This window comes from Rhinolophus ferrumequinum, chromosome 7 (assembly GCF_004115265.2).
Source record: "Rhinolophus ferrumequinum isolate MPI-CBG mRhiFer1 chromosome 7, mRhiFer1_v1.p, whole genome shotgun sequence".
Classification (NCBI taxonomy): domain Eukaryota; kingdom Metazoa; phylum Chordata; class Mammalia; order Chiroptera; family Rhinolophidae; genus Rhinolophus; species Rhinolophus ferrumequinum.
Window position 1 is genome coordinate 46,164,425 of NC_046290.1, and position 27,496 is coordinate 46,191,920.

General features: G+C 34.6%; 1 protein-coding gene across 1 annotated transcript in view; it reads left to right on the top strand.

The window, feature by feature from the left end:
• The window catches only part of FCHO2 (FCH and mu domain containing endocytic adaptor 2), a 101,959-nt gene that overhangs the window by 19,096 nt on the left and 55,367 nt on the right, over positions 1-27,496 (top strand). Inside the window, exons 3-8 of the mRNA XM_033110524.1 lie at positions 6,133-6,207; positions 9,064-9,205; positions 9,294-9,446; positions 18,659-18,763; positions 24,228-24,326; positions 25,550-25,646. Of these exons, the coding sequence (XP_032966415.1) occupies positions 6,133-6,207; positions 9,064-9,205; positions 9,294-9,446; positions 18,659-18,763; positions 24,228-24,326; positions 25,550-25,646 (671 nt within the window). The remainder of the gene's footprint in view (positions 1-6,132; positions 6,208-9,063; positions 9,206-9,293; positions 9,447-18,658; positions 18,764-24,227; positions 24,327-25,549; positions 25,647-27,496) is intronic.

A 27,496-nucleotide genomic window follows, 5' to 3' on the forward strand; every position in this document is an offset into this window, starting at 1 on the left:
TTATTATGGTAAGTTTGTGAATTCTGTTCTTCATTTCTGATATATCGTCAATGGTGTTTGGTGGTTTTTTTGTTTTTGTTTTTGTTTTCATCCTCACTTTATCAGTTCTTGAGAGAGTTGTACTGAAATCTCTCATTTTGATTGTGATTTTTGTCTGTTTATCCATGTAGTCTGTCAGTTTTTTGCTTTATTCATTTGAGGCCTTGTTAGTAGGTGGATGTAAATTTAAAACTGTTACATCTTCAGGTGAATTGAAAGTTTTTATCATTACGAAGTGTCCTTTTATATCTTAGTGTTTTTTGCCTTGAAGTCTACATTGTTGTCACTATGTCATCAGTTTGGTTTGATTAGTGTTTGCATGGTATATTTATTTTTTCTTTTCCTTGCTGTGTCTTTGTGGTTTAGATGTGTTTCTTTCTTATTTTTAAAGGCATTTTGTCAATCTTTATCTTTTAATTGGAGTATTTAGTTAATTGCATTCAGTATAATAACAGATATATTTATTTTCAAGTCTGTTGTCTCAGAGGTTGTCAATCTTTTTTGGTACAGGTCCAGAAAATAAATATTTTAGGCTTTGGTGCCATCCAGTCTCTTTTGGAGCTATTCAGCTGCTGTTTTCATACAAAAGCAGCCATAGTCAGCACATAAACAAATGAACGTGGCTATGTTTTAATAAAACTTTATTTACAAAAACAAGCAGTGGGCCAGATTTGGCTGATGGTGTTGTAGTTTACCAACCCCTGTACTGCTTTGGTTTTGTTTTTATTTATTCTACTTGTTTTATATGTTTTCCTCCTCTTTCTTGCCTTTTTGCCTATTCTTTAAAAATTCTATTTTCTTCTATTAGCTTAGAAATAATACCCTTTTGTACTATTCTTTTAGTGTTTACCCTAGAGATTATAACATCATACTTCCTTGACCTGTTAACTTCTAATAATAATTGGTACTTTTACCCTCTTCCTGAAAATGTAGGAAGCTTATAACACTATCACTTCCTGACTTATATACTTTATATGCCATTTGTATGTTTGTGTGTAACTTTTTACTGTGGAAATTAAAAGGTTTTCATTTTTAAAAACTTTATTGTGGAAATATACACTTATATGCCATTTTTGTTTTGTATTTCTTTAACTTTTTATTATGGAAAATTTCAAACTTAAAAAATAGAGAAAATATTATAAACCACTAAGTAATGAACTGTAATACAGTTTCACCAATTATTAATACTTTGCCAGTCTTGTTTAGAGCAATTCCCTGGCATCAAATTGTTACATCCATAGATATTTACATATGTATCTCTAACAACTAAGGACTTAAAGAATAATACTCATCCAACAAAATTAATGATAATTTAAAAAATATATTCTAATATATTTTTTGTTCTCAGGTTGTTAATGTTTTTAGGATTTTTTAATAGTCATTATTTAGATTTATTAAAGTTATTTACTTTTTTTCCTGATACTTGTCCTGGATTGTTTTTCTTCTGTTTTAAAAACATCTTTTTAATATTCTCTTTAATGTGGATTTGCTGGTGATGAATTCTCAGTCTTTGTTAGTCTGATCATAGCTCTGTCTTCATTTGAAAAACTTTTATTATGGACAATTTCAAGCATATAAAACTTACATGAAAATTATGAACTTAATACAGTAGTACTTCGGTATTCAGACATCTTCGTTGACGAACACTTTGGTTTACAAACACTGTAAACCTGGCAGTAAATGCTTCGGTTTTTGAACACGTCTTGGAAGTCTAACATGTCACGCGGCTTCTGCTGAGTGCAAGATCCTGAGGCCTAGCTGTGGGTTGTATTTGAATGTTTCAGAACTCGAACGGTCTTCCAGAATGATTACCTTAGAAAACCGAGGTACCACTGTATAGTGAACTTCCATGTTGCAACCACCAAGGTTGAACAGTTACCAAATTATGGCCAGTCTTGTTCCATCTATTCCATACCACTACTTTTGAATTGTTATGAAGCAAATCTCAGATTCAGAAACATTACATTTCATCTATTAACATTTCAGATGTATCTGTAGAAGTTAAGGGCTTTCAAAAAAAAACACATAACCATCACCTGTTTTCTAAAAACACAGTATTAGTTCCTTAGTATCACCAAATATCTAATCATTGCTCAGTTTTCCTCGATTGTCATACACACAGAGTACATGTAGTTGATTTCCTCCAATCAGGATCCCAGCAAGATTTATATGTTACATTTGGTTGATACAATTTTTGAATCTCTTACTCTGTAGATTTCCCTACCTGCTCCTGAACTTTTGTTTTTGTTGAAGAAACCAAATAATTTGTTCTATAGAGGGTCCCATATCCTGGAATATGCTAATTGCATATTCATACTTTTATGCAACATTTTCCTTTATTTCTATATTTCTTGTAAATTGTCATTGAAATCTAGCAGCTTGATCAAATTCAGTTCAATATTTTGACAAAAGTATTAAGTAAGTTGTGTGCACTTCCATGGAAGGTACATATTAATAATGTGTGGTTATATCTGTTTTGTGGTACTAACACATCACCTAGATCTGTTATTTCATTAGAGGTTTACTTCATTAATATTTTTGCTGGGTATAGAATTCTAAAAAAAAAAAAAAAAGATTTTTTTAGAGCAGGTTTAGGTTCACAACAAAACTGAGAGGAAGGCACAGAGGCTTCCCATATACCCCCTGCCCCACACGTGCAGAGCCTCCTCCATTATCGACGTCACACTCCAGAATGATACTTTTTTTTTTTTTAACCAAGAATGAACCCACACTGACACATAATCACCCATAGTCCATAGTTTACCTTGGGGTTCACTTTTAATATTGTACATTCTATGGGTTGGACAGTGTGTAATGACATATATCTAATAGTGTCATGCAGAGTATTTTCACTGCCCTAAGAATCTCCTGTTTATTGTCTCCATAGTTTTGACAATATAGTTTGAATCATACAATACATAATAGCCTTTCCAGATTGGCTTCTTTCACTTAGTAATATGTATAAGGTTCCTCCACATCTTCTCATGGCTGGGTAGCTCTTTTTTTGTTTTTTTTAATTGCTGATTAATATTCCATTGTCTGGATTTATCACAGTTTATCCATTCACCTACTGAAGGATATCTTGGTTGCTTCCAAGTTTTGACAATTATGGATAAAGCTGCTATGTAAGCATCCATGTGTAGGTTTTTGTGTGGACCTAAGTTTGCAGCTCCTTTGGGTAGATACCAAGGAAAGCGATTGCTTGATTATAGGGTACAAGTATGTTTAGTTTTATAAGAAACTGCCAAACTATCCTCCGAAGTGGCTGTATCATTTTGCATTCTCACTAGCAGTTCCTTTTGTTCCACATCCTTGCCAGTATTTGGTGTTGTCAGTATTCCAGACTTTGGCCATTTTATTAGGTATATAATGGTATCGCGTTTTAATTTGCATTTTCCTGATGACGTATGATGTGGAGCATCTTTTCTCATGTGCTTATTTTTCCATCTGTATATCATCTTTGGAGAGGTGTCTGTTAAGACCTTTGGCCCATTTTTTAATCAGATTGTTTTTCTTACTGTTGAGTTTTAAGAGTTCTTTTATATATAGGATAGTAATCCTTTTTCAGGTGTGCCTCTTGCAGATAGCTTCTCCCAGTCTGTGACTTGTTTTCTCATTTTCTTGATGTTATCTTTCACAGAGCAGAAATTTAAATTTTAATGAAGTCCAGCTTATCAATGATTTCTTTCACAGATTGTGTCTTTGGTATTGTATCTAAAAAGACATCTTCTCATCTCTCTTCTAGTTTACTATACCCAAGGGCCATCTAGGTTTTCTTCTGTGTTATCTTTTTAGAGTTTCATAGGTTTGCATTTTACTTTTTTGTCTTTGATTTTCAGCAGTTTTACTATGGTGTAACTAGTTATAGATATCTTTTTATTTATCCTCTTAAGGTTTGTTGGGCTGCTTGGATCTGTGGTTTGATTATCTTTTGTCAGTTTTGGAAAATACTCCATTATTATCTCTGCAGGTATTTCTTCTGACCCATTCTTTCTCACTTTACAACATATGTTAGGGGTTTTTTTGCTTTGTCCTTTATTTCTCTTTTCTGTTTTATATCCTTTTGTCTCTTTGCGCTTTATTCCAGGAGAGTTTTCTTACCTCTCTTCTAGTTTACTAATTTTCACTGCTGTGTATTGAATCTGCTGTTAGACCTTATCCATTGAGATACTAATTTTTGTTATATTTTTCAGACATAGAAATTGTTTTTCAAATTTGCTCCACTTCTTAAAAGTGATTTCTAGTTCTCTACTGAAATTCTTGATTTAATCTATCACCTTGAACATAATACATAAACTCAAGGTGTAAGTTTTATAACCTTAGCTTTTGGGACATTGCTAATTTTTTCAACATTTTGAACAACATTTTGAATTACAAATTGCTAATTTGTAACAACATTTTTTTTGTTGTTCATCTTGTCATGTCTCCCTATATGCCGGGTGGTTTCATGAACGTATGTATATAAAGCATCATACAGGATCCAGTATCAGGATTTGAAGAGATACAGGTTGCAATCCCTTTGAGGACTTGCCTACTTATGGTTCATCCTTACTCTCTGAGTCTCCACTTAAAGGGAATGGGATCTCCCATGCTTCCCACCGTTGGCAGGTCTGAATCTGTAGTTTAGTCTCCCTTACTCTGAGGCTGTGAAAAGCTCTGCTCCACTTCTCAGTCTTAGCTGCTTGTTCTAGATGCCCCTGAGGGAAAAGCTGCCCTACATATATGACTCACTTCTCTGGATATTCTTCCCTTGGATTTTAGCCTACTGATTCTTAACTGCCTCTTTGGTTCTCTGATGCCTTTTAGTCACACACCCCCTGTTTTTTCGGTTTTCCTCATTGGGAAATTTTTGTATCAATTCATTATTACTGGAGATTAAACCACTTTTCCCCTAGCTGTTAAACGTATCCATTGAGATATTAATATTTCTTTGTGTATTAACTTTTTAAAATTATCAAGGTACTACCTTTGTAATATAGTATATTAAAAAGACAAAGTTTAAAAGAGCAGAAAAAAGTCACAATGCCAGTAGTGAGAGGCAGATACTATTAAGAGCTCCTTTTTGTTAGAGGCCGGTGTTTGTGGTGATGGGGTTGGAGAAGAGTTTGGAGATAAGCTTAGTTTGGATAATCTGAGTCTGAGGTGATTAAGATAATCTAAGTAGAGTTGTACATGAGGCATTTAGATATTCAACAGATGGTTTAAACAGATGCAAGAGCAGTGTGGAGATCTGGATTTGGACATTAAAAGCAGAAAGTTGAGTCTATCAAAGTAAATAGAAGGGCAGTGGTGGTTTATAGACTGTTCCACTGTTTAGAGGTAGCACAGACTGAGATGCGACGGGGTAATTACAGAGAGGTAAGCTAGGACTGAAGTTTTGTATTGTTAAGAAGGCCAAGACAGCTTCATATTTTGTATATGTATATTATGTGTCTATGTGAAAAATTTCTTTTATCCCGTATTTATCAGCTTTCATTGATTTATTTTTAAGTTTAAAAGCCTATCAGCTAAATAGTAGCTATATGAAACACAATATTCTAGTGTGAAATGTTTGTTAGCATTTTAGATCTAATCACATAATAGATTAAGCTATGAAGTTCAGGACCTCACACTTGCTAATAATTCGTATTTAGTTTTGAGCAAATGATTATTATCATCAATCTGTTGCTCTATTAAATATGCATAATAAATCACAATGTTGAAAAATAATAAAATTATATTAAGTACACCAAGTGAGTGTTAAAAACAAATAGCTTTCACACTGAGTCAGTTTACAGAGAGAGAGACTACAAGAAGCAGTACTCTTGTATTTCCTGTTTAAATAAACAGTGGTACTAAAGATAAAAAGAGTAGTGACTTCATTAAGTTTTTTTGGTGATACAAATTATTTTAGTGCTACACCAGACTAGTTCTTTAAGTAGATGTGCACAAAGGGTATTAAAGATAGGTCAGAAATTCATGATCACATACCAACTTATTTTTAACATATAATTTGAGTTATCTTTTTGTTTCTATAGTTTTAATTGTATTTTGATAACTTTGCTATGTGTTTGGTCATTAAACAAGAGATAACATGGAAATTTGATTTAACAGAGCTACAATAGAAGAGGCGTACTCCAGGTCAATGACAAAACTAGCAAAATCTGCAAGCAATTACTCACAACTTGGGTGAGTTAATTTCTTTGAATAACTCTTTTCCAATGTTGATTTAGGTACAGTTCTTCAGAATACTAGGTTTCATTGAGGATATAATAATTCATAAATATAATCATATATAATTACTTATTTTACATGTATTTATATTTGAACATATTCTTGCCTTGATTGAAAGTACAATTGAACTTACTGAATCACTTAATGCCGTCAAAATAAATGGAACTTATTTTTTCCTTTATTAAACTGCATAGTTATTCAGTAGTGTAATTTTGAGATTATATATGTTATGTGTTACACATGTTACTCTAGTTTTCTGGAATTTCATTTAAATTCTGTTGAACAGTGATCTTTAAAAACTCACTTAAAATAACTCACTTAAACTATTGAAATGATTGAAATGCATTAAAAATGTCTCTTATGATTTTATAGATTATCATTAAATCTTTCAAAAAGTTATGTTAAAGAAATGTGTTCTTTGAGGAAATAAATATCAATAATAAGAATATACTTAAAGTGAGATGTTCTCATAGCTATAACAACTCTGGGAAAAATAATTGTATAATTTGAACCATAACTCTGGAAGGAATATTTAATCTAATTTAATTATCTAAAATTTGGAGAAAGGTTATATTTTAGCTCAGCTATGAAAATAATTAGTCTAACAATAATAAAGATTTTTATAGTGATATTCAGTAAAAGATTCCTCTGTATCTGGGTTTCTGATGAATCTGTGAATCCCCTTAAATTTTAGATAAAATTTTGTGTAGGTATTAATTCATATTTCTGATGAAGAGGGCCTATACCAGTTATCAGATTCACATATGGTTCAGTGATCCAAAAAACTGGTTAAGAATAAATTTCATGAAAGTGTCATTGAGTGAGTTTAAACAAAAGTCTCCCTACTTTGTTGTCTGGATAAAAAGGAGTTGGACTCTCAGTTCATCTGCTAAGTAGTGACACTGTCCATTGTGTAGGTGCTGGCCAGCCCCAGCTGAGAGGACCTTCTGTAGCCATGTACACTGGCTGGAAAGGATGCGAAGCTACTGCCTTGTATCAGAGGAGAGTGGGGATCTTTGCCCACGCTCTAACCAACTGAGCCATCCAGCCGCCCCTCTGGCAGCTCAGCTGCAGCTTGTTGTTTTCAGTCTAGTTGTGGAGGGCACAGCTCTCTGGCCCAAAACCGGCAATCCTGTTGTTAAGAGCTCGCGCTCTAACTGACTGAGCCATCCGGCCACCCCTAATACATACATATTTTAATTATAGTTGACATTCAGTATTTTATACTAGCTTCAGGTGTACAGTGCAGTGGTTAGGCATTTACATAAGTTATGAAGTGACGATCATAAAGGTTTTAAATATTAATATTTTTGTTTACTGGTGCATAGTTAGGCAAGAAATTGAATTTTATCTTTCTGTAGTTTCATTTAAACATATTTTGGAATTGTCAGTTTTCTTTCTTAGTGTTTATTATACCTTCATGTTATTACTTGACCAGAAAAAAAGGTGTATATGTCAAAATTTTATAAATGGAATGATACTTGAAATTCCTTAAAGAAACCTATATTTAAAGAAATCTTATGTTGAACCACTTTCAGTGTAATGGATCCTTTGGTAAAGTAAAGGGACACTCCCATCTTATCTGCTTTGTGACGTCTAGACTGTCATGTATCAGGTTTACATGAAGCCATGTACATGTCTTTAGGTGCTGTAGTGAGTGGATACTTTTCAGGTGCTGTTTTTTCTTTTGAAATTTTCCATCTAACTACTTTCCAGATTTAGTGCTGATTAGATTTTAAAGTGTGAAGTGAGGTTTAATCAGAACAGTCCTATTCTAAGTATTTTAATGATCTTCTTTGAACTTCTTTATTATTGCTTAAAATGAGCATTGCCAGTTAGCTTTCCTGCTGGGTAGGAAATGTAATAATCGGCACAGAGTACATGTTACGATATGTAATTTCTTTTTCCATCCTCTTGCCTTAGTGATCATTGCTGCTATTTTATTTGTTTTGTTTTTTTGTTAGACGTTTTAGCGTAGAGCAAAGGAAGTGCTGTTGAAAATATCTTAGGGTATAGAAAGTACCTGAGGAAAGCGTAGGATAAAATTATCCTTGGATCATTCACCACTAACCAAATTAATTTAAATGAACACTTGGCATCCTAAGTACTATCTATCTAAGCTATAATAACCAGGTAATTCTTGGAAGTGCTCGAAACTGCTGAAAATATTAAAGCTTCAATATTGAGAAAAAGTAGGAAAATATGTCATACATCCTGTACCATGTAGTCAAAAGGGGACCTCTTAATGTTTTTTAAAGTATACTTATAGATACAATTATAATGCCTCCCAAAAGGTTTTAGGTAACAGTTCTAAAATAATTCTTAGATAATTATTAATGATGAAAACACTTAAAAAAATCATGTGCAAGTTTGACTTTTGTGTGTCTAAATTCAAAAGAACTTTTTTATTTTTGATGAAGCATTTTAAACGGAGCACTAAATAGTCTAAATCGAAATTTGATAATCAAGTTAATTTTTAACATTAGACAATGATTAGAAATGCTTCTGATACAAATCTAAATAGCCAAATCAACTCAGAAAAATAAGACGATATAAATGAGGGCCAGAGCCTTGTGATAAGTAGTTAACGCATTTTTGTATACTTGAGGTCCTAAAATATTTTAAATGATTAACCAAGGATTAAAAAAATTAAAATAAGTCTGTCAGTTATTTAATTTCTGCTTTATTTTACTTTTATCATTTCCCTAATTAAAAATTGCTGAATATAACATTATTATTCCCTTTGGTTCTATTTTGGAGCGTTATACTTTTTTTCTTTTAGTAAATTGTTCCCATGTTTTCTTCCCCTAGAACATTTGCACCAGTGTGGGATGTGTTCAAAACATCTACGGAGAAATTAGCTAACTGTCACTTGGATCTTGTTAGAAAATTACAAGAATTAATAAAGGAAGTTCAGAAGTATGGAGAAGAACAAGTGAAATCTCATAAAAAGGTATACAATTTTTCTTGCTAAAAGGTTGTTCAGCTATTGAGTGCTTTATAGTTTGATCATTTTTGATGAATCCTTTTATACCAAACAGACTAAAGAAGAAGTTGCAGGAACTCTGGAAGCTGTTCAAACCATTCAGAGCATAACTCAAGCCCTCCAGAAATCCAAGGAAAATTACAATGCCAAGTGTGTAGAACAGGAACGTTTGAAAAAGGAAGGAGCTACACAAAGAGAAATAGAAAAGGTAATTATAATAGAAATAATACTTCTGGTTTCAAAACACTGTCACATACAAGACTGCATTTAATCTTCAAACACTCAAGAATATGATCTCATATTAAAGATGAAGACACTGTGTTTCTGAGTCTTAGTGGTTTACCTCCGTGAAACAAGTAGGTTTGCAAAATATGTTGTATATAGTAAATAGATTAGTGAATACGAGAAAAGGAACTGTTTATGTCGATGACACATTTACAGGATATTTTCATAATAAGATAATTGATGACATACTGCTTGGTATAGGATTTAACAATAAGATAAAAAAAATTTGAATCAAGATTTTGATGTATTTAGAAAGGCATAGATACTTGAAGATAAGCTTTAAATATATGTTGTGGGTGATTATTGCTGACTTTGAGCACATTTATGTAGTATTGTGGTAAACCACAACCCTTCCCCTCACTCTCGTTTATGTTGAAAGTAGGTTTTTTTTCCCCTTTTCAAAACAGTTTAACCGTACACTTGTTTGATGTGGTATAGTTTCTATTGAGAATGAGCCATGGAGAGTGATAATTTTTAAAGCTTTGTAAAGTATTTGAAATATGCAGTAAAAAAAGAAAACCAAATTGTAACCATATTACAATTATATTATAAAATTGTACATACATGGGCAAAAACTAGAAGAAAATATGGAAAAATTAAAATGGAATTTGGGATCTATTTCCTATAATGTTTGTGCAATAAATAAAAATTGGGAGGGGGAGAAAGATGAGGCATATAAGTTTACAATTTTAAAACAACTTCCATTCCAGACAGCTTATGAATAAAATATAAGAAGGGAAAACAAAAGAAAATAACAGGCTCCAAAAAGAAGATATTACCTGTGTAAACCAGAAATGGAACAGAAACCTGAAAGTGGCATGCAGAGATTGATTACGCAGGCTTGTTGGACTCAAAGTCCTAAGTTAGGCAGTGGAATTTGGCTGTTGTGTGGTACAGGGGACTAAATAAGTTCCTTCCCTACTTAAGATAAGCACAAGGAACCCCACTCACCGTGTAAAGCTATAGGTAGGGAAGAAAGAAGGCTCTCAGGCTGCTAACTAGAGCTAAAGTTTTACTGGAAGTTGGGGTTTTGGAGATACAGTTCTGACTGGGAGTCAGTCAAGTGAAGGAACCAATTCATGACTGTTTTGGCCATATCCCCATGATTCTTCTGGACAAGTAATTAAAAACTACCTTTAAAAGACTAATATTAAATTGGGGACTTACAGGGCTGGCAGGAGATAACCTGAAAACTGCTAGGTGGGAGTGGATGCGCATAAAGGATAGAGCGTAACACAATTCTGCACGGTACCATTTACATTGTATTCTATAGAGTTTTCCAGTAGTACTGATGGAAAGAGAAGAGCGGGGAAATAACCAAGAACTCTCTCATTTGAAATGAGAAAACAACCAAAATTCTAGAGCACATGTAAGAAATCAAATGCTAAGACAGACACTAATAAATTAAACAATTGGAATAAGAATTCAATCCAGGTAAAAATTTATTTTTTAAATATTTTTTTAATTTTTCAATTACAGTTGACATACGATATTATGTTAGTTTCAGGTGTACAACAGTGATGAGGTGATACAACTTAGCTATATAACTTACGAGGTGATCCGCCCAGGTAAAAGTAGTACCCATCTGACACCATACATAGTTATTACAATATTACTGACTATATTTCTTATGCTATACTTTATATCCACATGATTTTTATGGCTACCTATTTGTACTTCTTAATCCCTTCCCATTTCCTATCTCGCAGCCCTCAAAATGTTCTCTGTATCTGTGAGTTTCTGTTTTATTTTGGTTTTTAGATTCCACATATAAATGAAATCATATGGCATTTGTCTTTCTCTGTCTGACTTACTTCACTCGGCATCATACCCTCTAGATTCATCCATGTTGTTGCAGATGGCAAGATTTCATTCTTTTTTTATGGCTGAGTAATATTCCAGTGTATATATGTACCACATCCTCTTTACCCATTTATCCATTGATGGACACCGAGGTTGGCTCCATATATTGGCAATTATAAATAATCCTGCAATGAGCATATGGGTGTACATGTCCCTTCAAAGTAGTGTTTTGGGTTTCTTAAGATAAATACCCAGAAGTGGGATTAGTGGGTCCTTCTTTGTCTCTTGTTATAGCCTTTGTTATAAGTATTGCTACCCAGCTTTTTTTTTTTCTGCTTCCATTTCCATTTTCATGGAATATCTTTTTCCATCCCTTTATTTTCAGTCTGTGTGTCTTTCAACCTGAAGTGAATCTCATGTAGGTAGCATATGTAAGGATCTTGTTTTCTTATGCTTTCAGCCATTCTATGTCTGTTGATTGCCACATTTAATCCATTTACATTTAAAGTAATTGTTGATAGATATGTAGTTACTGCCATTTTATTATATTTTTTATCTTTTTTCTTTTCCTTTTTTTTTTTTAAATTTTATTGGGGAGCAGTGTGTTTCTCCAGGGCCCATCAGCTTCAAGTTGTTGTCCTTCAGTCTAGTTGTGGAGGGCGCAGCTCAGCTCCAAGTCCAGTCGCCGTTTTCAATCTTAGTTGCAGGGGGCACAGCCCACCATTCCATGCAGAAATTGAACTGGCAACCTTGTTTTTAAGAGCTCGCTCTCTAACCAACTGAGCCATCCGGCCGCTCCCTCCCTCTTCCTTCTTAAAGAAGTCCCTTTAACTTTTCTTGTAATACTGGTTTGGTGGTGATGAACTCCTTTAACTTTTTCTTGTCTGGGAAGCTCTTTATCCATTCTTCAATTCTAAATGATAGCTTTGCTGGGCAGATTAATCTTTGTTGTAGGTCCTTGCTTTTCAGCACTTTAAATATTTCGTGGTAATCCCTTCTGGACTGTAAAGATTCTGTTGAGAAATCAGCTGACAGTCTTAAGGGAGCTCCCCTGTAGGTAACGAACTGCTTTTTCTCTTGCTGTTTTTAATATTCTTTCTCTGTCTTTAAACTTTGCCATTTTAATTATGATGTGTCCTGGTGTGGGTCTCCTTGTTTGGAATTCTCTCTGCTTCCTGGGCTTATATGTCTGTTTTCCTCAGCAGGTCAGGGAAGTTTTCCATCACTGTTTCTTAAAATAGGTTTTCAATTCCTTGCTCTCTCTCTTCTTCTGTTACCCCTATGATGTAAATGTTTATATGCTTGATGTTATGTCAGAGGCCTCTTTCACTATCCTCATTTTTTTTAATTCTTTTTTTTTGTTTTGCTGTTCATATTGAGTGCTTTCTGCTACCTTATCTCCTAAATTGCTGAGTTGATCTTCTTCATGTAAACTATTGTTGGTTCCCTCTTCGGTATTCTTCATTTCAGTTATTGTATTCTTTATTTCTGACTGGTTCTTTTTTATGTTTTCTGTTTCCATTTTTATGTTTTCCTATCTCTTTGTTGAAGTTCTCCCTGAGTTCACTGAGCATCCTTATAACTAGTGTTTTGAACTCTGCATTTGGTTGATTGCTTGTCTTCATTTTATTTAGTTATTTTTCTGGAACTTTGTTCTAATCTTTCATTTGGGACTTGTTTCTTTGTCTCCCAATTTTGGCCACCTCCCTGTGTTTGTTTCTGTGTATTTGGTAGGGCTGCTATATCTCCAGGTCTCGGTAGAATGACCTTCTGTAGTAAGTCTCCTGTGGGGTCTAGTGTTGCCATCTCCCTGGTCACCTGAACCCGGTAATGCAGGTGTGTCCCTTGTATGAGCTGTGTGGGCCCTCCTGTTGTAGTTGAGCCTTAGTTGTTGATTACATGTGAATAGGAGGGATTGACCCTCAGGCTAATTGTGTGTGAGGACTGGCTGTGACAACAGTGGAGGAGCTATTGTTGTGCAGGGACTGACCCTATGGAGAAGGATTAGCTTTAGCAGGGTTCTGATGCCTGCCCAGTCTGCCCTTTGGGTGTGTTGTCCGAGGAGGCATCCAGGTGGTGCACCGGCTAGGTCCGAAGCTGGCCACCAAGAGTGCTGGCTCCAGGGCCTCCTGAGAGGGGCCCTGTTGCAGGCCAAGTTCAGTCGCAGCCTGTACCCTGACCAGGGCCACCGGGAATGAGCCACAAACCAATATACAGATGGCTGCTACCCACACTGGGCTTGCAGGTGCCTGAGAGAGGGCAAGCCTCGAATCAAAGCCGGCTGCCACCACTGTCAGACTTGGGGCTCCTCAGCAAGAGGTATGGGCCATTCTGAGGCCAGATGCTGCTTGTTTGGGGTTTGTGAACCTTTGAGAGATTTTAGGAAAGTTCACAGCATGAGCCAAGACATGTTGTTTGTATAGGAAAGCCACTGGAAGCTCCTTGAGTGTGCCTGCAAGTTGAGGTGGGGTCTCAGGGAATCACCAGGGGCAGGGTTCCTGTTAGTGAGGTTGATGGAGACTCAGATATGGTGATCGCCTCTGTCTGCATGCCAGGAGGTGGGAGGCTCAAGAAAGGAACAATGGCTTCTGCCATCACTTCTGTTTGGGAGAAAGCTGCCCCTCCAGCCTTCGTCCTGAAGCCAGACAATTCAGTTTGTCACCATATGTCCCTGTAGCTTTTCAAGCTGCTGCTCCAGTGCTGGAGCTCAAGAGCATATGACTCTGTCAGCACGTAAATCTCTGTGCATGCATACCCTTTAAGAAGAACACTTGAGACTCCAGCCCTCATTTGTCTCACTTAGCCACAATCTCTGCTGATTCACAGCCAGAAGTTGTGGGACTTCTCATCCTGTCACTGGAAACCTGGTAGGAAGCCTGGTGTGGTGCTGGGACCCCTTGCTCCTAAGTAGGGACCTTCGTGGCAGAGATATCCTTCTTGTTTTTTAACTGCCACATGCGGGTGTGGGACCAGCCCATTCTGCATCTCCAAACCTCCTACCAGTCTTGATGTGGCTTCTTCTGTATATTCTTCATTGCAGGACTTCTGCTCTGCTAGACTTTAGGTGATTCTCAATGATGGTGGTTCTGTAGTTTAGTTGTAACTTTGATGTGGTTGTGAGAGGGTGCAAGTACACTGCTTACCTACTCTGCCATCTTGACCAGGAACTCGCCTTCAAAACTCCTCCAGATGAAATTGAAATTTATAAAACAGATGAACAGAAACAATTATATGCGTTGAGGATGTTCAGAGATAAATCAATAGAAAATTATATTAAAGATTAAGAAATTAAGAGGACTAATGAAACAAGATCTAGGAGGAACACAGCTAGTTAGAAAAGTTGAAACTGAAAAATATGGTTATTGAAATTTAAAAAAAGTATTAGAGAAGACAAACTTTAGATTTGATACAGTCAAAGAAAGAATTTGGAAGATAGTACTGAGGGAACTCACCCAGAACATAATACAGAGAAGTAAAGGTTACTAACATTTATGATAGGAATTCCAAAAGAAAAAAATGCAGAGAATGGTGGGCAAGTAGTATCTGAAGTTCAACAGCTGAGATTTCTTTCAGAATTGAAGAAATTCAGGAGTCCTCAGAATTATAGTAGATTCTTGATGTTAAGTATGTTAAATAACGATAAATTCAGACCTGGACACCAAAGAAAAAGAGATTATTAAAAGCTATCAGATATTTATTTTTTCTCACATCTCTGAAATCAGAATGCATCTTCAGTTAATCACATAATCACTGTTTGTAAGTTGGCATTTGTGGTGTAGTTTCATTGCCCATACTGGGTGGCATGATTGGACGACTGCAATACTTTGATGTTTCAGTTAACAGATCATTGTAAGACTAGTTGAGAAAGAAATAGTTCTGATTATTGTCTAAAAATCTTTTGTTGAGACCTTTTGATAAGATTAAGAAAATGTAAACTCTCGTGTTTGGAAGAAAATCTGGAGATAATAGTGCAACACTTTTAAGAAATGCTGTGTCAGTAATGCTATTAATGACATCGAGGATAATGGTATGTAGGAAAAAACAAACCTCAGTGATCCCTGAATTGGAAAGTAATTCAGAAGGGTAGGAATCTAAGTATGCAGAAGATTTAGGAGTATCTCAAACAATTCGTTTTCCTTTCCTTCTAATTCTGTATCACATAGGAGTGGTCTAGAATAAAAATATACCTCTGAGTCTGAAAGAGCTCTTTTAATAAGTATAAAATAAAAAATTTAGTGATAAGAAAGCATTATTTCATGGTTTACTTGACAGCATTTTTCTGTTTTAATGGTACACAAGATAATGGTGTGCTTTACCATTAATGATGTATTAGGTTTAATATTAGCCAAATATGTACTAAGCATAAGTACTAAAAGAATAGAAATACAAATTTTCTAAGTCAGCAAAAAGAAGAGGATATTAAAGTTTATCAAGAAGAGAGAGAGGATAAAATAGCAAAGGAAAAGAATGGTAGACAGAAAACTCAAAATAAGTTGAAGAAATAAGTTCAAATATACCAATAGCCATGATACATATGAATATAAATAAATTAGACTCCTCAAATTAAAAATAGGTTGCCTGTCAAATTGGACAAAAAAATCTTATGTAAAACAACCCTAATGTTCAGCAGTAGGAGAAAGTTTCATATAACGAGACTATTCAGCCGTTCAAATAAATGGGTAAAATAAAAGGGTAAAATGATAAATATGGGATTTACAATACTCTAGCAAAAAAATATTGAAGGGGGAGGAATGGATGGAATCTTGAAACTAGGTTCATGTGCTTTATTTCCCTTTTATGTGCTCTAAAATTTCTATAACAAAAGTAAAAAAAAAAAAGCTAGAATGACATTAACATGGGTAATCTAAAAAGTATAATGTTGAGCAAGAAAAGCAAAGTTGCAGAAGAATATATATATTTTGATGCCTTTTACCATAATTTTTAATCCTCTGTTAAAAAATATCCTTTTTATTTATGTACAAGTAAATATGTATTAAGGACATGTGTAGGGACAGTAAATACTAAACCACATAATGGGAGTTACCTTGGGGGAGCAGTAAGAGGAATGAGACTGGGAAGGAAAGGGGCCTCATTTGTCTGTAATATTTTTTCCAAACAATAAAAGAATATGAACAGATATAGTATAAAATTGACTATATTTCAAAATTAAACTACTTCAAAAAATGTGAGCTATAGAAACATTGACTTATAGTGCATACTGTAACATATACATCAGACAGTGAATTGGTACGATGTCCATATCATTAATGCAAAAGTCTGCTATCTAAATTAGTTGAAACTTTCCAGAGGGTTCAAGTACTTCTGGGTTAAATACTGCTCTTTGTTGTTTTTTTTGTTTATGTAGTAACCCCTTTAAAAATGCATAGAAGCTAGAGATTACACTTAAAGAAATGATTATCTGAGTCTTGATATAAACCAGAAAAGCTTTAATATAAGATAATGATTTAGATGAAATTAAAGGATTTTTTTTTTTTTTTTTTTTTTTTTTTTAAAGGAGGGCACAGTTCACAGAGGCCTATGTTGGAATCGAACCGGCAACCTTGGTGTTATCAGCACCACTCTCTAACCAACTGAGCTAAGAGCTAACTGGCCACCCCTAAAAGATTTATTTTTGATTAACACACTGAGCAAAGCTGTAGCATATGGTTATGTTCAAGGGTTGTGAGTTGGTGGCTGAAATCCAGCCTGTGCTTTACTTGCTCAGAGGAAGGGTGCTTTTTTCTGATTGATTACTCAGAGGTGATATCTTTGCTTGTCATAGTAGATGTCCTAGTGGGACTCTGGTTTATATATATTCAAATCCAAGTTTTTAAGTAAATAATTTATTTTTGCCTGTAATAGGCTTTTTATTAACATGAATACAAGCTTTAAAAAATCTACATAGATCTTTGAACCATTTTTCCTTTGGTAAACTTAAAAACATACTTACCACTATCATAACATAGTATGCTTCTCATCCTCACTAACAGATCCTTATTTTTATAAAACACCATTTAAAAGTCACTCTTATTTGTAGATTATGACTAAGTCCTTATTTTATATATCTATATTTGCTTCATAGGATTTTACTATAAAAATTATAGGTACTTAAACTTTCTGGTAGTATTATCAGTAAATTTATAGTGCTCTAATGAATAGAATGTAGGATTTATTTTATTATCAATAGGTAATCTGTTAAAGCCAATCTTTTATTTATGAGAAGAAATGTAGCTATCTATTGCTTTAAAAGCATAATTTCCTCATTTAAGAACAAATGTTCCAACTTCTCTTTTAGTAATGACTTTATAAAAGTGGCCAAGTTTGTTACTACTAGGACATTTAGTTTTTATAATTTTGTTCTAAGAATTTACAGCATTACTAAGCATGTATACTATATAGAAAGTTGTTTTGACTTAATATAGTATTGCTGTATAGTAGTTTCCTATGAGAGATATTTCTTGCTTTTTAAAAATATAGCTGTTCCCAGTAGTTACCTTCTAAAACTGCCTCTGCATCCTTTTATAAGATAACCTTACTTTTTTTAAAATTTGTCTTTATCATTGTTTAAAACATGTTGTGAGTCAACACATTTTTTAAAATTTTATTCCTTTATTACTAAATACTTATTTTGTCAGTTTTCCAGAATGCTTCTATGAGTTGGTATGTAATTTCCTTAAAACTCTGGAATGTTATTTTTACCTTAGAAGAGAGAAAAATATTAGAACTCATAAAGGGTATCTTTTTTTCTTCATGCATTCAAAGAATTGAAAAATTGACAGTTTCTCGGTATTAGAAAGTATGCTCCAAAAGACTTACCTGTTCACAGTTCTGGGTTAGATCTGGCTCTTAACCTTTAAGATGAAGACAATAATTTTTTTGGTATAAAAAGTGAACAGATAAGATTGTATGCCAAGCTGAATGGCTAGACCAAGATTTATGATGAGAATATCGTAGGAGAAGAAAAGTTATAAAAATATGCTGGTTTAAAATTTTTTAATTAACATTCCCACCCTTAACTCAGTAAAGATTTGAGTACCAAAATTAGTTAGAATTCTAGACATTATTTGAATACAGAAAGAGGAAATGGTGCTTTGGGAACTTTCTTCCACCTCTTAAAGTCCTATAATTTAAAGTGGAATGAATAATGTTGTGAAATAATTGTGTGACTAACAAAAAATATTACTAAGGACAACTTGAAAAAAGATATTAAAGTTAGTTTATGTCATATTGAACTCAGCATAAGCCTCATCCTTTAAAATACATTTAAACTGTTTCATATTAACTTTTAAAAAAGGTAATTGTGTAGTTCAAAATGTTTTTGTTTTGTTACAGGCAGCTGTTAAATCTAAGAAAGCTACAGATTCCTATAAACTCTATGTGGAAAAATATGCATTAGCAAAAGCTGATTTTGAACAGAAAATGACAGAAACAGCTCAGGTTGGTATTTTTAAGGCTTTAAATCTAAAACAGGATATTTGTGTTTATTGGTTAGACGTAATTTCTCTGTCCTATAATTTTTTAGTATTAGAAATGTTAAAATACACAATCTTAATGTTTTAATAATGCTATTTTAAAAATATACACCTTGTTTTGGAGATTGAGTATCAAGATGCAATATCATAAGGTATTATCCAGATAGACCAGAAGAGGCTGTTTAGAGAGTTTGGGGAAATGAGGACCCTGGTAGATGATGAAGACAGTGCTATTAGCCTTATGTGTAGATTTTAAAATTGACTTCTGCTTGAGAAGAAAACTAGAAATGACTAACTGCTGAGATATAGTAGTTAACAAAACAATCAAAACTCCCTGCCCTCATAGACCTTCCATTTTATTGATGGAAGACACACAATAAAAATATGTCTCCCGTAAGCATGGAATAATTATATCCAATTTGATGTTCTTGGATCCTTAATTACAGGCCTCGGTTTAAGTTGGGTGCCTTTTGTGAATCATTCCTAAAACTTCCTCCCCTATCCTCTTGTTCTTTTGTGGGTTTTTTTGTTTTGTTTTGTTTTTTTCCGTAGCACCTTTTCTTTCATCATCTAACATACCATGACTTTTATTTCTTGTATCAGGATAGGCTGGGGATGCTGAGGTGACAAAGAAACCCCCCAAATCTTAGTGGCTTACCATAGCAAGGGTTTATTTGTTGTGCTACTTGTTCGTCATGGGTTAGCTGTTGCTGTTCTGCCTCATTGTCACTCTGGTACCGAGGCAGGTGGAGAAACCTCTTCTTAGAACATTATTCCCAGTTGTCATGTCTGAGGGGCTAGAACCATGGTGAAGCACACTGGCTCTTCTACCCGTATTTTTTTGTTGTCTGTCTTCCCCACAACATACAAGTTCTGTGAGAGCAAGGGTTAATTTGTTTATGTTCCTCAGCACTTAAAACAGTTCTCATCTCATAGTAGGCACTCAGTAACTGTGAAAGAAGGACTTACTAATCTGACTTTTTGGACTTGTAGGGAGTCTTCCCACTTGGAGTGGTAAAGGATTCACATCTTAGAAACCAGGCATATGTGCATCCATCTTTACTTACCATGTTGTGTGCACTGTGCTAGATGCTGGGTATACACAGTATCTATATAAGTAAATATGTCCCTGCTCTAGGTGGAGTGTACAGTGGAGAGGAGGAAGGCAGACATTAAATACATGCCGAAATACAGAGTTATAAACTATTACAGTGTTACAAGGGAAAAGAACAGGCTTCCATGAGATAGAGTAATAGGTAGGGGTGACCTAATTTGGATTAGGGAGTTGGGAAACCCCTTTTCGGAGAAGTGACATTTAAAACTGAGACTTGAAGAATGAGTAAGAGATTCATTCTGGGGCCAGCGTGTTCTAGGCATTGGAGACGAAGGGTAGGAAGACCCAGAGGTAAAAAACAGCTGTCACATTATAGAAAGTGGAACATGCTTGCTAAAACTGAGTAAGGAGAGATGGTGGTGAGACAAATGAGGTTGAGATGGGCAAGGACCAGGCTTTAGTAAGGGTTTGGGTTTTCTCCTCAGTGTAGTTGGGGGACACTGGAGGGTTGTGTATGCAGGGACGTGACATGATGTGGTCTGCATTTTAAAAGGTAATCCTGACAGTGTTGTGAAGAATGGATTACAGTGAGGCCAAAGGAGAACCAAGAGTCCAGTTTGGAAGGCAGTATAGTAGTGAGGTGAGAAGGTTGAGGGCTAGTGTGGCCTTGGGGAAGGAGAGAAGTGAATGCATTTGGAGGTGACAGGGGTGGGGTGTGGGGGAGTTCTAAGGGAGATAAAGATCTCTTCCTGGTTTGGGCTTGTAAGTCTACATGGATAGAGATGAATGGGGAAGACTAGATGAAGAAGTGTTAGTTTGAAGGGTTAGAAGGGGATTAGATGTTCAGTTTTGAACAACCTATACCTATGTGGAATCTTCACATGGGCAGCTTTGGAGGATCTGGTAACAGGGCCGAACATGCTGTTCACAGCCCCTCGTCCACAATTCTGAATTCCTAAAGCTCTGCACACCAAACAAAATTTGCCGTAAACTGACGTGAGGCTAGTTACAGGCTTTATTTATCTTTAGTCTGATGTTTACCTTTAGAAATATGAATGTGTTTGATAAACAGATGCTACTGCAGATTTTGCTGGTAGTATTATCAAATATATGGTAATAACACCATATTATCTTTATTTTAAAACCCAAAATATTTGAATTCCAAAACACCTGGCTCCAAAGGTTTTAAATAAAGATTATAAGCCTGTATAAAATAGGGGCTTGTCAGCACACAAGCCAGAATGACATCACCTTTGGACAGTGTGGGGAAGAAAGGGCCAAGCTCTGAGAGGTTGGTCATTGACAGTTTGAGAGAGGAGGAGATGCTGAAACCCAAGTAAGAAGCCGTAGAAGGAATAAAACTGGGAAGTATAATGCCATGGCAGCTTGGAAGCGATATCTCAAGAAGGGTTTAGTTAGTTGAGTTAAATTGAGGCTCTAACTCCAGTGAGATAAATTTGAATTTTATAGCAGCCGAGGTCATTGTCGACTTCATCTAGTGTTCTTTTGTCTTCCTGTTTTCCTTTTGTCTTCTAAATCATTAGGAACATGCATTTATAAGGTAATTATTATTGATTTGTTAATTTTGCATCACAGTGACTAGTTTTTATCTATGAAAATGTTTGCCTTTCAATTATTTAATTTGTAAAAATAGGAATTAGTATTTGTTAGTATTTTTTGTTTGTTTATATTGCTTTATAAAAGTATTCTTAAAGAATTTTCAGCATTCTTTTCCTCTCATCTTTTTCTGCTGCCTCATACATTTTTTGTTTTCAAATTGGATTTTAGTTGTTTATCCTATTTCCACAATGGGAATGTTAATTTATTTGAGCAGATGTGTAACCATGCTGCTTTTAAATAAAGATGATGGTATACTGTGCTAATGTGTGTGTGTGTGTGTGTGTGTGTGTGTGTGTGTGTGCTTTCTTGTGTTCCATCTTTGTCTGTCTGTCTCTGTCTCTCGCTCTCTCCCTCTCGCCCCCTTTTACCCTCCACCCCCTTTTTGTCACTGTTATACATGCACAACTGGCAGAACAGATAAAGTATTGTTTCTTGATAGACGGTAGACTTTATTTTGGGTTATTTAGAAGTGAAAAGAATTATTTTACATCTCCGTTTCCCTTTTATTCCAGGCCAAGCTGGTTGACCTAATCCCAGTAGGAAAGGGCCCGTCAGTCTAGTGAGAATCCAATTTGGGTGGCAAGGTGTATATTTACTAGTGGGAAAAGAATGATTCCCTGGGGTGAAAGAGGCTAGAATTTGCTTGGAATAGTTGTGATTTAATTGTTTTCATTTGGGGTTGAGGTTAAGCATGATTAAAGTTGTGACTTCTCTTTGTGTTTATGCTTTTTACCACTATCAGTAATGATGCTTGAAAAACTTGAAACAATATAGAGATTTTGTTTCCTTTAAACAGTTGATGGCTAGTTCAAAGAGATTTTGAGATTTGTTTAAGCAGTACCCTCAGAATAAGGATTTAGGATTAGAGAGCTTTTATGCATCTTTAGTGGCTGACAGAATTGTACTTTTTTTAATATACTAATGTAACAATACATACCAACACAGTGAACTTGAAATTGCAAGGAGGAAAATTCTCTGATTTGTTCAAGAAAATTCATTTATTTATATTCAAACACTTGAGATTAAATTACCATTGCTGAGTTGCTCTGAGTTTCGCAGTCACTAATTTTGAAGAATCGTGATATTTAACAGTGTCCCCCCGCCAAAAAAAAAATGAGCACAATTTCAGAATTGCATCTGAATCATGCTTTGAGTTTCTGTGTGGCTTCGTGCTTCAAGATTTTTTCTAAATAATGAAGGATCTGCCTTACTCACTGTTGCTCTTTCAAAAGAGAATGAGAAGACACAGTTTTCTTGGAATTAGGGGTCATCCATATGAAATTAGTGGATGTTTGACCAAGCTTTCCAGGATTTGGGCCTACTTGTCTATGAGGAGATATCTTGTTTATTAAATTACAGAAATTTAAACTGAGGGTAACTTCTTACAAGGCGAACATAAAACAGGATCATGCCCCTGCTAAATATTCCTCAATGCTTAAGACTAATTTAGGATCTTGCAATGTTGGTATTTTCATTGAGTTGGTCAAAGTTAAAATTAGTCAAGACAAGCACTGTATTTTAACTGCCATTCCTCATGAACAAAATTGATTCAAGTTTTTGGATTATTGTTGTATTACTGCTAAAACTGTAATTTCATCATTATTGATTTTTTTTAAAAGTTCAGACTCTTTAAACAAATATGGACATGATCATTAGGCTAAGTAATTTCTGATCATGGAACTCAGTGCTGAAGAAAACTGGACAGTAAATATGGTGTGAGGCAAATTAATTTGATAACCGTAGAAAAGTAACAAGGCATTTAGGCCTATTCTTTAGAACTGATTTAATTTGGCAAAAAAAAAAAAAAAGGTAATCAGGTTTGTGCAGTGGAAATGGAAATGACAAATGTATTTTGTTTGCAAATGGCTAGTTCAGCATTTCCCAAATCCTGTTTTGAGGAATATTATTGTTCTGTAAGATATTAATATTCAGAGAAGAAGAAAAACAAAAAGGGTTGTTCGGTCAAAGAAATTTGAAAAACACTGGGTTAAGCAGAGTGAAACAAATTTTGCTATTTCAGTATTTTTCAGTTTTTAATGTTTATTGTGAAACCAAGTCTAGCAGTTCACTTTCTGGGGAAGAAATACCAGGATAATCTGGGAATTTTCTTTTCCAAACAAAATTCTCACCTCTTTCTACCCCCACACCCTAGGTAGTACTAGAGGATCTATGTGTTTTGTAGTTTGAAAACATTCCCCAGGTAATCTAATGCATCGCCACCTTCAGTTGAGAACTGCTAAGATAGAGTATACAGGCTTCCCAAATTTCTTTGACCACAGAATATTTCTTTTGAAGACTATGTATAAACGTTCAGTGATTAGAAAGACATTTTGAGAGTCTGTGGGCTAGATTGTAAAGTCTTCAGAAGTAAACTGCAGTTTTTGCTTTGCCAACTAACTGCTTTTTACTTTTTGAAACACTTCTCCCTTCGCTTTTGTGACACTATTATCTTCTGAGTCTCCTCATTTTCTGATCATGATTATAGATTTTAATTTGTGGTATCTTCAAACTCTGAAAAAATTCATGACACTTGAGAAATGGTATAACAAAAGGTTAACTTTTTTCAATGCGGTATTTCAGTATGTTTACTAAACCCATTTGTCTAGAAGCATTGCTAAGTATTACATGATGGGTAACTTGCTAAATTTGGTTAGCTGTATTGAGATATCTTCTAAAGAGTTTTTTTATTTCAGAATCTGTGTATACGTAATATATATATATTTTATATATGTAACTTTTTATATTTGATACCTAGAAATTTCAAGACATTGAAGAAACTCATCTCATTCATATAAAGGAAATTATAGGATCCTTGTCAAATGCAATAAAAGAAATTCATTTGCAAATAGGCCAGGTAAGTTTTTTCTTCTGTTGTACTGATTCATAAAAATTTTATGTTCATTTATCACTCTTTAAAAATCCAAAACTGATAACATGATACTGAATTATTTCAGATAAAGAATATGTATTTATATGTATTAAATGTAAAATAAACTGGATTTTTGATTGGCCACCAACGGTGATAATTCAAATTATTATTATTCTTATTTATTTATTTATTTTATTTTTTAAAAGGTTTTATTGGGGAAGGGAAACAGGACTTTATTGGCGAACAGTGTGTATTTCCAGGACTTTTTTTTTTTTTTTTTTTTATTGGGGAACAGTAGTGTGTTTTTCCCAGGACTCATCAGCTCCATCCAAGTCAAGTTGTTGTCCTTTGGGTCTTAGTTGTGGAGGACGCAGCTCAGCTATAGGTCCAGTCACCATTGTTAATTGCAGGGGAGCAGCCCACCATCCCTTTCGGGAGTCGAATCAGCAACCTGTGGTTGAGAGCACACACTCCAGCCAACTGAGCCATCTGGCCACCTGGAAGCTCAGCGGCAGCTCATTGACTTCATTCTAGTTGCGGAGGGCGCAGCTCGCTGGCCCATGTGGGAATCGAACCGGCAGCCCTGTTGCCCAGAGCTCGCGCTCTAACCAACTGAACCACCCGTCCACCCCTCAAATTAATTTTTAAAATTAAATATGTTCTGTTCTCTTCACATAAAAATTCTGAAGTCAAAACTTTTAAATATTTTTTTTAAAGTTTTACTGTTTTAAAAAAGTTAGAACAGCAGCTTCAGTAAGTTACAGAACTTAGAAACTTTCCAAAAATATAAAGGTGGTTTAATGATGGCAGTTTGGGATGCATTGAAATATAGTAGAGAAAGATGAAGTTCGTTATTCTTTATTATTAAAGATCTAAAGCTGTTTCATTGTCTCTGTAAGTTTTACTTACCATAAGAATTATGTCTCAGACATTCCAAGATGGAAACAGAAATTGCCTTTACTTCTTAGGTCATGTGGCCGTATCTTAAGGGGTTCATGTAAACATAGTTAATATCCACAGATCTACTAGCACTGTAAGTCAGGTAACAGAGTATGTGAAGTAAATAAAAGTTGTCTAAGGCTCTGGGTTAAAAAAAAAATGCATGTTTTCGTATAATGAATTTTAATTGCTTTGTGGAAGGTTTGTCTGACATACAGTAAGAATATTTATCTAAAAAGAAAGAATTTATCTTTATCTCATTTTAATAGGTCCATGAAGAATTTATAAATAACATGGCTAACACTACAGTTGAAAGCTTGATAGAAAAATTTGCTGAATCAAAAGGCACTGGGAAGGAAAGACCTGGTAAGATGATAAAATCTGCAAGGAAATGTATTCAGATTTCCCAACCAGCAACAAATGTGTTTGCCTTTAAATTCCAAAACTGCAAAATGGAGCTTGGGAAATACCTAAAAATCTGTGTAAAATCTCAGGTATCATTTACTTTGTGTCTGATGATGTGTTAAATTAAAGTTTTTGTTTTAACCTTTAAAACAAAAAGTTAATAATTTAGTATCACTTCAAATGGTTATTATAACCTTTACTTAATTAATATTAATATATTGCAGTTTATTATTTTTGAAAATAAGTCAGCAACCATAGGCCATTTTAATAAGAAAAAGAATCGGAAAGACTTTTGAATGCTCAGAGCATTGAGACCAACGGAGAACCTTTCTTAAAATTCAATAACTTTTTTCTTTTTTCATTTTCATATATATTCAACAAATATATTAATTGAGTGCTAACTGTTTTAGACACTGGTGATACAGTAGTGAACAAACGAATACAAAAATCCTGCTTCCTATTTTATGAACAAATGATTATAGGTATCTTGAATCTTAATTTTAATAAGTGTCTTATTGTGTATCAAATGTGGTAGGTAGCCCATTCCCTTCCCCTGGTCCTCATACTTAGACTCTTCCAGATCTATTTAGTAGTTACTATACCATGTTCTTGGGAGATATTCGTTTCACTCCACAGGCAAAAATAATTCAGTCCAGTAAAGAAGTTAGAATATGGTTTGGAATTTAGGAAAATAGATAAATAATTTGTAGAGAATGTGGGAGCCATTTTTCTTCCGCACACTTCACAGAATTAAGGCTTGAAACCTCAATCATCTTAATTTTCTTTTTCCCACAATTCATTAAGTTTCAAATCATATTGATTCAATTATGTTAGTTTTTTTTTTCCCTTCAGACCTTTCCATGCTTTCTCTACCTACCTGAGTAATTGTACCAACAGGTTTCTAAATACTAGCACAGCAGAAATTTATTTTCTAATCCGTTTTACATGTTATAGCACATTCATGTTTTGACTATACAATTATGAACTCATAATTTCACTACTCATAAATCCTTGACTTTTCATTATAGACACAATGAAATTTAGACTCTGGACTTAGATTCAAAGCCTTTCAGGATCAGGTTCTGATCAGTCTTTAGTCTCACTTGCCATTATTCCTTTTACTTTACCCTTCAGTGCAGCCAACCTGAACTGTTTGCTGTTTCCTGTAGAGCCCCTTCTTTGCACTTAGTTGCCCTTACGTCTTTATTCTAGAAAATTATGTATCCCACTCCTTTCCTATCCCATGTCTTCCCATTTATTTGTTTGATGAATAAACTTAAAAAGAGCCAGGGTCATGTGTTACTTCCTCCATCAAAAGTGTCGGAGAACTTTAACAGTACATTTTTTTTGGTGTGGTGTTGCTGTCTAAAATTTTAGTAATTGTGTATTTGTGAAGAAAAGATATGTATTTGATTCACCTGTTTATGTTATTTATGTGTAAACAGTACATTTTTTTTGTTGAATGAACAAATGGGCATATAATAGTAAAGTTAGGGTGTTAAGGAGTTTGGATGGATGGATTTGCTGTTTGAAAAGTCTTGGTGACAGAATAGTAAATTATAGTGAGCACTTAACTCTGTGCCATGTACTGTGCTCACCACTTTGCAGGCAAACTTTGATCTTCAACAATTCTTTGAAGGTAGGTACTATTATTCCCATTTTTCAGATGAGGGAAGTGTTGAGAGGTTAAATGATTTGCCTAAACAAGTACATGACAGAGCTGGGATTAATGCCAGGATTCTTGATCCCAAGGCCATCCTGTGGAACAATTAGAATGGAACTAAATGTGTGTGTGTGTGAGAGAGAGAGAG